At 37.7% G+C, this 13,983-nt stretch overlaps 1 protein-coding gene across 1 annotated transcript; it reads right to left on the bottom strand.

Moving 5' to 3' along the window:
• Nucleotides 1–256: 256 nt before the first annotated feature.
• Nucleotides 257–12,746, bottom strand: SPCS3 (signal peptidase complex subunit 3). Its single transcript, XM_008000327.3, has 5 exons — nt 12,375–12,746; nt 10,388–10,461; nt 8,389–8,465; nt 5,203–5,318; nt 257–4,279 (listed from the first exon to the last, which is right to left on the bottom strand). The coding sequence occupies exons 1-5, from the start codon at nt 12,515–12,517 to the stop codon at nt 4,147–4,149; spliced, it is 543 nt and encodes a 180-aa protein (XP_007998518.1). The 5' UTR covers nt 12,518–12,746; the 3' UTR covers nt 257–4,146.
• Between the last annotated feature and the right edge of the window lie 1,237 nt (nt 12,747–13,983).

Raw genomic sequence — 13,983 nt, 5'->3', positions numbered from 1 at the left:
TTAAAGTAAAGCAATTTATGTATCAATCTTATCACTAGCCACTATCACTTGGCTCTCTCAGCAAAAGTCAGAAAGAACACAGGTCACAGCAACTAGATCAAGAGCAGCATTTACCTTTACTGAATTGTCCAACTGAACTTGGTAAGATCTAATCTCATTAGGAACTCAAGAAAAAAAGAAAAACAGCACTTACAGAGGAGGACAGTATTAATGACAAAGAATCCCCATGGTTTGGTCACATTAGAAACACAACGCCTTCATTCTTCATCAGTATTTATTGGGTGCCTATTATGTGCAAGGCACTATGCTAGGCGCTGGGGAAGATACAAAGATAAATCTGATAGACTGCTCTCAAAGAGCTTACAGTCTAGTATAGGAGCATACAGTCTCTGGAGAAGATATTTTAAGTGTAGCTAACCTCCCCCATCCCACCCCCACCAAAAAAAGAAAAAACCTACTAGACTTGGTTTCTTCCATTTACTTTTAGTTTAGCAGCTTCACATAAAAAGCATAAATCTGAAAGTCTTTTAAAATGCATACTTCTACTCGTAAACAAAATTCATTTTCATTACAAAAAATGCTGAATATTTATTGCAATTAAGAAAAATCTTCGGCTGGGCACAGTGGCTCACACCTGCTATCCTAGCACTTTGGGAGGCCGACACAGGTGGATCACTTGAGGTCAGGAGTTCGAGACCAGCCTGGCCAACACAGCGAAATCCCCTCTCTACTGAAAATACAAAAGTTAGCCCGGCGTGGTGGCGGGCACCTGTAATCCCAGCTACACCGGAGGCTGAGGCAGGAGAATCGCTTGAACCTGGGGGGTGGAGGTTGCAGTGAGCCAAGATTGCGCCATTTCACTCTAGCCTGGGCGTAAGAGCAAACCTCCGTCTCGGAAAAAAAAAAAAAAGAAAAATCCTCAAACATATATTCAGTATTTTCATGAATTTTTTTATGAATGACTACATTGTGAAGTAAACAATTTCTCAAATTGCATCAAAAACATGCAATAACTTTTTGAAACATCTCTTTAAACTACTGAAAGTCACACATGTAAGGTACACAGGCTTCTCTCTGCTAAAAGCAAGGAAAGCTTTGAAATGAATATATGTTTGTTTGCTACCAATGTTCACAGCTTATGGTTCTTCCCCCATGAACCCACTTCATGTCAATACAAAGTATTATAAAATAATACCTCCATTGACAGATACCCCAAAGATCCAAAGCTTTAGATCTCTAAGCTTCAGATAGAAAAAAAAATAGTGAAAAATGTTCATTATCAATAGCTGGGCTTTAAGCTTATCATCTTAGAGAAAAAGCCCAGCTTTTCATCTCTAAGACGAAATCTTCCAAAAAGCCCATCTATCATCTCTAAGATGATAATCTTAAAGCCCAGCTATGAATTGGCTGACGAGACCCACCAAAGAACTATAAAATAATTCCAGGAAAGGAAACTCAAAACTCACTTTCCTATTACACCCTTAGGAATTTCTGAAGTTTTTGTTATTTTCCTTTCAGAATAAAGAAACCAAATGTAATCCATTAGGGGAATAAAAACACACTGATACAGATGGTTGCCTAGTTAAACTGTTAGAGAAAGGGATATGTGAGCACATTTTTAAATTAATTCATTTCTAACCATAATTACTTTTAAATAAGTGTCTTGAAATCATTCTCTTTTCTCAGAATCATTTCTGGGCTCAGATATTTCTAATCATACTCAGTTTTGTATAAGCCTAAAGCTTTGTGTCTTTGTAGAACATTATGAGACTTCTCTAAAACACTGAGACTAAAGCAAATGAAACGGTTATCAAACTGAACACAAGTCAATTTTTTAAATGTAGAAACTGCACCCAAAAATGAGTTCCTGAGACTGAGGGTCCTTATTCCCACGTTGGAGCATTCTTGTTCTGAGCAATTTCCCTTAGTCAAGCCAACAGAAAACTTTCTCCATGCCGTGCTAGTTGGGCATTTCTACTTCTCTTCCTCACCAAACTCCAAAAAAAGTGGGCTTATAAAATTGTAATTCAAGTAAATTTCAACACTAATCTCTACCAGACTCAGATCCACTCATCACAGAAGTATAACGAACTGTTAAACTGGCACCAGGTCTGGTTAAGACTGCAGGCTTATTGCGAATACTTTCTTTAAAGAGGACACACCTGATTTTTAAGCTTTGACACCTGCACATTTTAAGTTTCCATGTCTAGTTTTGTACAAAGTAAATGAGGTTACATTTTCTGAGTGTAAAATCTAACAGAAATAAAGTAGATCAATATGAGTTATGTGTTAAGACTTTCACTCATTTTCCTGTCTTCATATTACTAACGTGCTTTTTTGTTCAATCTCTTTGCTGAATAGATAAATTTTATAGACTTGTGTGGAGTAAAAGGATCGCCATTAAAGTTAACTAGTCCAACTCTGTCACTTTACAGATAAAGAAACCAAGACCCTGAAAAGTTTAATGAAAAGGCTGGGAGCCCAGCAGTTTAGCATTCATGGTATCTTTGACCTTTCTGCTGATTTGAAAAACCCATACCCACAGGCTTTTGCATGAACTATACAACTCCATACAACAGATGTCAAAATTAATGTAATTAAATAGTGATGTATTTCCCATAAGGTAAATATAACAAATGTTTATAATTTAAACTATTCTTAGAAAATATTAGCCCAATTCTTAGAAAATATTAGCCCTTTTTGGTTACTGCTAATAGTGTAACTACAGTGTTTGGTCTTGCTTTTCTAAGGGTAACTGATTTGCAGTTGCTGCTTTGGGGATGTTTGTTTATCCACTGCAGAAAAAAAAAATCATGTTAAATACGATCATGTATTCAATCATGTATTATGTACTGAATTTCTAAGTTATTTCTACATACATGTAGATTTCTTTATGCTTTTAATATAAGTGAAATGAATTTATTCAGAAAATAAAATATTACCTTGACATACGTCGTTGGCAGCTTGAAAATTAGTCACTTCCATATAAAACGGGAAACCTTTTCTAGAATAGAAAGGGTGTCCAGAGTGACAAAAATATCAGGAAGGTTTTAAGTGAAATTTGATTAGTCTGCAATCTGAGGTAAAAGAGAAAGGATGAACTCAGAAAATTAGAAGATCTGAGTTCAAGTTTTAACTCTACTTCTTGCTCCCTAGGTAACCATGGAGCAATTCGATAAACTTCTGGGTTTCAGTTTCTTATCTGCAAAGAGCTAACACACTACTTACCTCATTAGATTATTGAGGATGACATAAAGTCTATGAGTGGTTTGTAAATGGGAAAGCATACCACAGTTATTATCCCAATAATTATTAAAATGTAGACCTACAAAAAGTAGTAAATAATTCACTTAGTGACAGTAGGCATGTGCCCTAGAAGAAATGTAACTCAGAGGGTAAACCATGCAAACATTTTAACTTTCAATGGCAACGCTAAAAAAAAGTAAAAAGCTATAAAGGAACGTTCTTAGAGAAAGTACTGAAGACACACATTTGGTTTACCTAAAAGATTTTAAAATTAATTAGAATAATTTACAGCATATAAAGAGGTATTTAGTCTTTAAGTGGAGAAAGTTGCTAGTCACATGTAAGAAAAACAAGTATTATGGGCCTTCCTAAGACAAATGGAATAAAATTCCATCACTTTTTTATAAACCAGACCTCTAACAAATAACCGTATTAATTTTCCAGTAATCGAACATATCCTAAAAGAGATAAAAGAGAATGTCTACTTTTAAATCACATCCAACATGAACTTGCGTGAATGCAAAAGGCATAAAATACAGAGTTGTTATGACTCTACAGGCACCTGAAAGTTTTAACTACCTTTCATGCTCACTTTATATTCCATAGAGAATAATAGAAATACAGGGAATACTTCAAATATGTATTTTTTACAAATCCATTTTATGTAGTTCTTATTCTTGTAAGGTAACACTCCACTGTGGCAGCCTTGTTTTTTTGTTTGTAACATTAAGTAGCCCATTAACCTTTCCCTTCAAACAGGCCTTTTGATGTTAGTTCTTATACCAAATAAAAAAACAAACAAAAAAAACCAAACCAACAATAAATGAAGATATAAGGGAAGAGATTAATGAGATACAATTCATTAAGTATAAAAATATGTCGTTTCAAATTCAGAATAATTTAATAACTCTTCGTTATTTCATATGTATCTGGAAATGGGACAGATACGTGTCCTGATCCTGTCACAAGAGGTAGAATTCCAGCATTTGGTACGACGTTCCAAGACAGGGTCAAAGTGACATTCCTGTTTCCCCTATAAAAAGATACAATAAACACAAATCATCAGAAACACTAGTCGATCAAAAAAAATTTTTAAGTCAAACACTGAGATGTTAAATACTTTATTTATAACCATCTATTCCTAACAGAAATCCTAATATGCTAATCTGCAAAAAGAACTACTTTCTCATGTCACTTAAAATCCAAGGACAATGCTAGAAGATACCGGGACTACATTTACTGATGTCCCAGGATGACCCATAGAAACTCACAGCTGCAGTTAATAGAACTCTCAACCAAAAAGTTTAAATGATTCAAACAGGAAATGTAAAAAGAGACAAGCTAAGAATCAGAGCAATGAGTTGAAACCTAACTCTTGTCAATTACCTAGATGGACAAACCTTAAAAAAATTATCATGTTCTGAAATTTTCATTGCAAATACAGAGATTTGGCTTGGTCAAAATAGCTTTCTCCTAAAATTATTTCCAATGTTTGCCACTAGAGTCTAAGAGGTAAAAATACCCTGAGAGAGCAGTCACTCTGAGTCAACTGAGCTTTACAGAAGTTACGTCTGGAGAACCAATAGCCCTTCTCTTAACTATTATCAACTCCTAGACCCAACACGCTGCTTCTAAGGTTTCCCGACTCCCGCTCAGTAAGGAGCCCTTTAATTTGACAACCACAGCCCTACCACATCTCAACAAGCCCATATTCCTGGTACACTGAAGACAGACGCTTTATTAGTTTGACTATGACATTTCACAAACTGCAAGAGAATTGCTTATCTTAGATCCCACTTTGCATTTCCACCCAATTTTTCAGTTCAGATATGTGTAAATACTTCTCTCTCAATTTTTCTCCTTTTACTCTCAAGTATTTTTCTTTAAAATAAAAATGTATCTTTCTCTCTCTTTCAACTCTTATTAAATGTAAAAAAATGACCAAGAATTGCTCACTTGAGACCATTTCCATCGTCAAAGAAAAAATATTTTGTTTTCATATCTTTCAGCAGCAGCTTCGGATTATCACCTCTCAGAACAATCTTGTCCCACAGGACAACTTGGTTCAGAGCCTATATTGAAATGAAAATTAATTAGATAACTCATCAGAAATACCATCTTATCACTTCAAATTAAAACTATTAGTAAGCAAACAGTTTGACATGTTAATGAATTCAACTTTGAGGAGCTTGCTGGAATCTTAAGGCATACAAATAGCAGCAAAGAGACAGATACAAAAAGAAGCAAATTTTTCTTGGAGAGAAGAATGATAATTCCCTGAAGGAATTCATTCCTTTTGCTAACTCAACTGTATTACTTAGGGCCTTCACAACTTAATGCAAGGTTTTTGATCTATAAGATCTCCAAAAAGTGAGGCCTTTGGAGGAACAGATGAATTAAATCCCTAGAAGGGAAGTCTTCTGTTAAATCACTTTTCCCTTAAAATTTCTAAGACCCTCCAGCTCAGCATGGATCCTAAACGGTACCAGGAAAACAGAGCCAATCCCTGTTCCATCACACTGCTAATACGGTTTACTACTGATTAATTATGTCACGAAAATTTATAAGAAATCTTCTCCAAGATTTCTTTACAAAATCTTGAAGAAATCACTAAAAAAATGAAGCCTTTTAAAGATCTTTTTTCCCTTTAATTAAAAAAAATACATGCATTGTCTCATCAAGGCAAAATTCTAGAGGTCAGACAATTCTTTTAAGCCACTCTTTCAACACATTACAAACAAGTTCTGTTTAGAAAATTAAAAGTGTGAGATAGAAATAAAAAAAATTTATGGCCACTACTAAATCCCAAGGAATTTGTTCTTATTAAGTTAGCATCTATTAGCTTGTAAGGGCAATTACTCAGTATATGATGACTACATTAACTAAAAAGAAATGTGGAGCAGGTTTTTTTTTTTTTTTTTTGAGACAGTCTTGCTCTGTCACCAAGGCTGGAGTACAATGGCACAATCTCAGCTCACTGCAACCTCCACCTCCCAGGTTCATGAGATTCTCCTGCCTCAGCCTCCGGAGTAGCTGGGATTACAGGCACGCACTACCATGCCCGGCTAATTTTTTGTATTTTTAGTAGAGATAGGGTTTCACCATGTTGGCCAGGCTGGTCTCAAACTCCTGACCTCAGATGGTCCCCCTGCCTCAGCCTCCCAAAGTGCTGGGATTACAGGTGTGAGCCACTGCGCCTGGCCTGAGCTAGTTTTTTAAATCACAAATTATAATTCATAGTAAGTTTTATAATTAAAAGCTATTAAACTATTATATCAAAACCTATTAAAACTATTAGTTTATGACTGAAAGTTATTAGCAAGGTGGCGGGTGCCTGTAATCCCAGCTACTTGCGGGGCTGAGGCAGGGGAATCACTTGAACCCAGGAGGTGGAGGATGCAGTGAGCCAAGATCATACTACCGTACTCCAGCCTGGGCAACAAGAGTGAAACTCTGCGTCAAAAACAAAACAAAAAAAAACAGTTCAAGTACTCAGATACTCAGATTAATGAATCCCATACAACCCCAAAACAAAGGCAAACTGTTCTCAATAGGTAGGGATATTAATTAATTGTAGCTATATGGCTTAATAAGACTACCAAAACAGTTCACACCATGTTTTTTTTTTTAAAGAAAGGTATCTGGTACTAAGATGGATTTTAAAATCATCTCAGAAGGTTAAAAAGTTATTAAAAATCTGGTACTAAGATGGATTTTAAAATAATCTCAGAAGGTTAAAAAATTATTAACAGTCTTTACAGCTTTTGATTATATATCTTCATAATGAGAATTATAATCACAGGTCTCAAATTCTGTTGATTCAAGTAAGTCACCATGCAGCTCTCTAACTGTAGCTGTGGAGAAAGAATATTTTAGCTTACAGAGTAAACAACAGCCGGGCACGGTAGCTCATGCCTGTAATCCCCGCACTTTGGAAGGACGAGCCATGCGGATTACCTGAGGTTAGGAGTTCAAGACCAGCCTGGCCAACATGGTGAAACCCTGTCTGTACTAAAAATACAAAAATTAGCTGGGCATGGTGGCAGGCGCCTGTAATCGCAGCTACTTGGTAGGCTGAGGCAGGAGAACTGCTTGAATATAGGAGGCGGAAGCTGCAGTGAGCTGAGATCAATGGCTCCACTGCACTCCAGCCTGGGCTACAAGAGCGGGACTTCGTCTCAAAAAAAAACAAGAAGAGTAAACAGCTGAGTGGCAATACTACTGGCAACCCGCTCCATTTCCTAGCTGATAGTTCAGCAATATCTTTCTGATCTTACTATAGAAAGTGGTCTCCAATAGTTTTTGGATCACAAATCCTCAAAATATGTGTTATTATAAATTATGTAGGTACTACATATGTACTATTATTAATTAATACCATTGACAGTGTCTCAGCCAACTTATCAGATCTATTTAGGTTGTCTTTGTGTTTTTTTATCCTTCAGTGTGACAGAGCAGCTCAGAAGAAGAATACAAGTATGAGCTTCACCATTTTCCTACTGTTTACATATGTATGGATTATTAGCATCATCTTCAATCTGTGATTTCTTTGCAGAAATCTTTTTAAGTCACTTTTCCATTTTGAAAGAATTAGCTAAAATTAGATAATAGAATCCACTTATGTATTGCATATACTGCAATATTTTGCAACATGCTGAAAACAAATGAATAAATGCTAGGTAACATGGTGAACTTCTTGACCTACAGAATTCCTCCTTTCCTCCGGAATACCTGCATATTGTAGAAGGCACGTGCCCATTTATCTGACTTAAGGGCTGAATACGAGTATTAACATCAGTTCATATAGCAAGTATTAGTAAAGCTTAACTGTTTTTACTTTAAATTAATATACTAATAGAAGCTTCTAACTGTTTTCCTTACATACATATATTTCTTTGCATGGACCCCATTCTGGAGACCCCAATGCTAGAGAGCTATATAGAACAAACAGAAAAACAAAAACAAAAACAAAAAGAGGCTCCCAAAAGAGCTAATGTTTTTATAACAGAGTTACGTCCACAGGCTTGTGATTTTTTGCTAGGTAACTCAGGTCAGGTATTTTAAATACATAAAATATGTATTCTTTCATAAAGAATAAGGCTTTAAATAGCTATTAAAATACTTCTAATTAGATATACTTACATTATTTTTTGTTGAATATTCTGCTGATAAATAAAGAAACAACTGCTTAACATTCCAATCAAATATATTCTCTAGATGTAAGTAAATTAAGGAAAATATAAATTTATGAGCAGTATATCACTTTTAAATAGATCTTAATTATTCTTAGGTTATTTATCCATAACAGTAATACTGAAGTAGAAAAGAGAGAGGTGGCCCAGAAATGTAACGTGCCACTAATTTAATAAAAATATGCAGAAGATAAATACATTGTGAAATCCAGCTTATTCCAAAACAAAAAAACCTCAGTGTGAGATTACTGGCATCCTCCCATACTCCTCCAAGGATTACCAGCTGAGATACTTTGACTAGGAAGAAAAGAACAAATCCAAAATTTGATTTCTGTAACATCAACTAAGTTTAAAAATAAAATAAAATAAAATAAAAGAGCGCTTGATATTTCAAGCAAATACAATTCCACTGGTGCTCTAAAGTATAAACAATCACCACTATTTAAATTTAACAATATGCAAACATAAACAAGGCTCAATAATTAACCAAGTATAATAAATTGTACATGTCACTTTTGGTCACATGCAAGTAGACATTAAAATGTCTCTCAAAGATGCAAATGTCATCAATGTGGCTCAATTCAGTTTCCCAAAGAGGACAAGAACATCACCAGAATTAACAAGACTGGTGCCAATACCAAGAAATAAGCGGAGTTAATGTTTGGATTTTTAAGTATTATGTTAATTGTTAAGTTAACTCATTTTACTATATGAGTTTCCACACTGTTAGTAACACATTTGTTGCATTCCATTATTAATTATGTGTAACCACTAAGAATCACTCCTTTAGAACTAAGTCTAGGACTGCTGTTTACAAGAACAGGTACAATTTCAAGTACTAGTAGCAGCAGCATTAAGAAAATCTGAAGAAACTACAAATAATGAGATTGGTAATATATAAATACTATAGATACCAGGAAATTTCACTATACTTCTCTGGATACACAAAATTACTACTCTCACAGTAGAACTAAATTCCCTTGAGCAAATTTTTAAAAATCACACAGACTTAAAAACACACATGAAATTTAGCATAAGACTCTTCCGATGGTACACTTTAGAAAGGTACCTACAAAACTAATTCTTAGCCTATTTCTAAATCCGACAATTGTTAAAACTTAAGCTGAAAGTAAATTTCATGGTCGTAGAAAGGCAAATTAGAGAAATTCCCCAAGTATATGATCAGCTTTAACTGTTCAGACAGGTACTTTCACACAAGTTCAGACTGTTCAATCTCCACAACCATTTAAATCATGGGGTATTAAAAAGGCAGGTGAGATCAGGCTAGAAATTGCAGAGAACACTGCCAAGACATTAACCTAAGACCCTAAAAAAGACTAGCCTGGCCAAAATGATCAAAGTTGTCAAAAGACAGAAATTCAATGTCAAGAGAAAACATTTAAATATCACCACCAAAGAAACTCTTACAATTGTTAATTTCTGACTTTTATAGAATTCCTTATAAAAAGAGTTAAAACGGCAAAAAGCAACCAGTTTACCAATAATTTTGATATGACCCTTTCAATTCATAACAGACGTAATTCACTTTTAAACATATGCTTCTCTCTGCTATAATAAGATATGGATATATTATTTGAAATTGTACACGAAATATCTATAGGCAGGTTGAGCACTGGTAATATTTTTCCTTCTTATCCAAAAGATCTAATTTTATTTTTTTCTTTCTAAAAAACAGATTCAAACTTTCTTAGGCAGCTTTCAATTTAACGTTTCGATTAAGAATTTAAAGTATGTTCACACAACTACTCATGAATCTATGAAGTTTTCTCAAAGCGTGATGGGGAGGTATTAACAGTATTTTACTGATGAAAAAGGCACAGGAATTTCCAAGGTTTGGCTGATTCCATGAGATAGTCATCCAAATCATTAAACACGTATCTCATTATAAAACTATAGAAAAAGTAATGAAATATTTTCTTAAAGGATATCAGCAGTTATATCAAATGTGATAAATCCCAGATCACTTCTTTCTCTAGGTCCAGTGAAATCTTCTACATTTTTTCTAGAAGTAAAGATAAAAGTTTTACCATCCAACAGAACATACAAAATTCACGTAACTTCTTAAAGAGAAAGAATACAGGTGTGTGCACAGGTGAAACAGCAATCCCACAAAGAAACAAACACCAGAGAAACCTGTAAGCGTGAAAACAGGAGAAACATTCTAATCCAATATGAAAGTAAGTCTTCAGCTAATTGCATGTAACTTAAGAGAATCCCTAACAAAACTCAGAGGGAGATAAAAACTGCTAAAAATAGTAAATACTTGATGTAAAACAATTGTGCATAATGGGTAGAAGAAACTACACATGACTACAAGGTGATATGGAATACTAACAGATGGCATATTAAAGGATGATACAGTAATCACCCCCTTATCCGAGATTTCACTTTTCAGTTTCAATTATCCGCGGTCAACCCAGTGTGAAAATAGGTGAGTACAGTAAAATAAGTTATTTTGAGAGAAAGGGAAAGAGATCATATTCACATAACTTTTATTAAGTATATTGTTACAGTTGTTCTGTTATTGTTAATCTCTTATTGTGCTTAATTCGTAAGTTTTATCATAGGAAAAAACCAAGTATACTAGGATTTGGTGCTATCCGTGGTTTCAGGCATCCACTGGGGGTCTTGGAACGTATACCTACCCCATTAAGGGGATACTACTGTAACCAGCTGCTATTTACTGTTTACTACGGGTCAGACCCACTGATAATATTTTTCACATTTCAAATAATTCTCACAACCCACCAATTAGGTATTACTTCCATCTTAAAAAGAAATTAAGTCCCAGAATGGTAAGAAACTTGCTCAAGACAAGTTAACATCTGTTCAGTGTTTAATATGCACCAAGCTCTTCTAACCTCACAGGGCTGACAGTGGCAGTGCTGATTTCCACCCCAGGTCTATTCGAACAATAACAAACATCAGTACAGTAATTAAAAAAAAAAAAAAAAAAAAAGAGGTGGGGGAGAAGGCTGGCTATTTGATGACTGGCTTCTTGGCGATTCTGACAAAGAAATAAACTAAGGTTAAAGAACTTGTTGGAAGATGGAATCGAGAAGGGTATGAGAACAAGAGGAGAAAAAATACAATTAAACACAAAAGTGCCAGAGAATAAAATCAAGGACAAAACAGGCAATAGCGAAATGGCCCTGTCATTTCGAATTGCATTTTTTGGCGTTTTCGCAGATTTCTTCAAGTGGTTGGCCAAAAAAGAAAAGAAAAAAAAGAAAGAAAAGAAAAAAAGAAACCCAACGGAACAAAAATCCCGCTGTATCAGATGGCTAAGATGCTTAATTCCCTCAGTGCCCAATATCTCTGGCCAACTTCAAAGCAGCTGCAAGTGTTTACTGCCTTCTGAAGATGCAAAGGCAACAACTGTAAAGAGAATGTCAAACAGGGCAAACTCGGGTGATGAATGACACAAAGACAACCCCGTCCTGCGGCCTCCAGAGCCGCCGGGAAACCCCACGGAAGCCCGACCCAGAGCGTGGGGGCAGCGCCTGGCGGGCCTCGCGTGCGGACCACGAGCGGCCCCGGGCGGGCGGCGGCGCCGGCTCTGCTGTTGTGTTGCTCCCTCATTGGCCAGGCGTGGGTGGAGGGAAGTGAGGAACAGGAAGCAAGCGGAGGCACCGACCTGAGGAACGCTCAAAATTAAAATTTAAGAGCAAGCCCGGGAATTTACTGTGGAGGGGTGCAAGTTCCGAGGGGACGCCGGAAAAGCCCACGACATCCACCCCTGACGACCGCCCTCGGGGGCGAACGGCCGCTCAGGAGGGCGACCCGGACGCCCAGCCTGCGGCCCCGGCACGGCAGCCCCGGCACGGCAGCCCCGGCGCGGCGGCCCGGCTTCGGCTTCCGCCCCGGCCCGGTCCCGGCGTTCTGCACCGCCGGCCCGGCCTCGGCCGCACTCACAGCATGATCCGCGAGACGTGCAGCCGCACCGGGACGCTCCTGTCTTTGAAGGCGGTGGTGATGAAGCAGCCGAAGGTGAGCGCCGCCATCACGCTCAGCGAGAAGGCGAACAGCGAGTTCGCCCGCGACAACACCGTGTTCATCGCGACCGTCTCCCACGAGCCCAGGCTCCACACGCACACTCACGCTCCCGTTCCGGCGGCGGATCGGCTCCCTGCGATCCGCGCCGTCTGCGGTGCGCGCGATCCGGGAGCGCGCGCCGCCCCGGCCCCGCCTCCTTTCCGGTCCTCCGACGCGAGCGCGCGCGCGCCCGCTTCCCAAGACACACCCACAGCGCGCACGGGACCGCGCGGAAAGGGAGCGACCCAGCCGGGAGCCCGCCCCTCCGTCGCGGCCTAACGCCGCCACCAATCAGCGACGAGCCAGGGAGGGGCGGGGTTTGTCGTGGAAGACCCACCCCCTCCTAAACAGCTTCTCCTACTCTTCGGTTCAGAGAATCGGGAACGGGTCGTTCGCTGTCGTTTTTCGGTTCTTTGATCAGAGGTCTGGGACGGCGACTTCTTGATTACTATGTACTATTTATTTTCAGTTGAAACTGGCAGCAAGTTAAGGTGGTTTAGAATCTGTCCTGATGAGTGGCGTTTGGAAGCAGCACTTCACAAAACGCCTCTGCCTCTCCCTTCTTTGTCAAACCTGGTCAAAGTTAGGACTTGAGCTTTTTTTGGAGGATCTGGGGAGGAATGGGGAGTGGGGAATTGGCCGCCCAAGTCCTTACAGCTGTCACGTGCAACAGTATTTCCATCTCCAACGTCAGTCCAATTCCTATTAATGCTTTGCTTCCTATGGATAGCTAAAGATGTTGTAGAAGGGTTGAGGCTACCAATCCGAAGTATTTTAATTTTAACATGGTGATTTCTGATAAATAAAAGGATAACCTTTCTGGGTTCTTGGGAGCAAAGGATATAATGGCTGCAGAATTGCTCTACAGCATAATGTATTCGAATTTCGTTAGGTCATTAATAAATAATGCAATTATTTTATCACATTTTCAATATCCTGAAGGGCATTAGGGTTCAAACCGAGCCAATCCTGACTCTGATTATACTGTCTGCCAAAACCTTCGTTCCTTTCACAGCTAAGGATTTTTGTAAAAATGGATTCAGAGGGTCTGCTGAAATAAATTTTTTTAAAAATTTCGGTCCATAAACCAAAACAAAAACATCTGTCCTAGAATATCATCAGGAACAAACCAGAAAATTGTGAAGATTTGATCTTGATACTGGTTTATGTTGTCTCTTGTTAAGCTTTCACTTCTTTGCATTATTCATTACCATTCAATTAATTTTTGTATAACCATACAGGTAGGATTATTACTAAGTGCCTACCGTGTACCAAGAATAGTTCTAAGTCTTGAGAATACAGCACTAATAAGGCAAACTCCCTGCTCAAATGGAATAGAGCCAACTAATGAAAAATCGATAAAATAGAGACTAAAGAGAGATCCTTAGTTGCGTTTAAAATCTTAGTTTTTAACTTCCAGTCTGGCACAGTCTATTAAAAAAAAAAAAAAAAAAAAGGATTTGTATTGAATGCCATCTATACTGCAAGT

Source organism: Chlorocebus sabaeus, chromosome 7 (assembly GCF_047675955.1).
Source record: "Chlorocebus sabaeus isolate Y175 chromosome 7, mChlSab1.0.hap1, whole genome shotgun sequence".
In the NCBI taxonomy this organism is placed as follows: Eukaryota; Metazoa; Chordata; class Mammalia; order Primates; family Cercopithecidae; genus Chlorocebus; species Chlorocebus sabaeus.
Note: the sequence above shows the minus strand (reverse complement) of the source record. Positions and strands in the feature narration are given on the sequence as shown.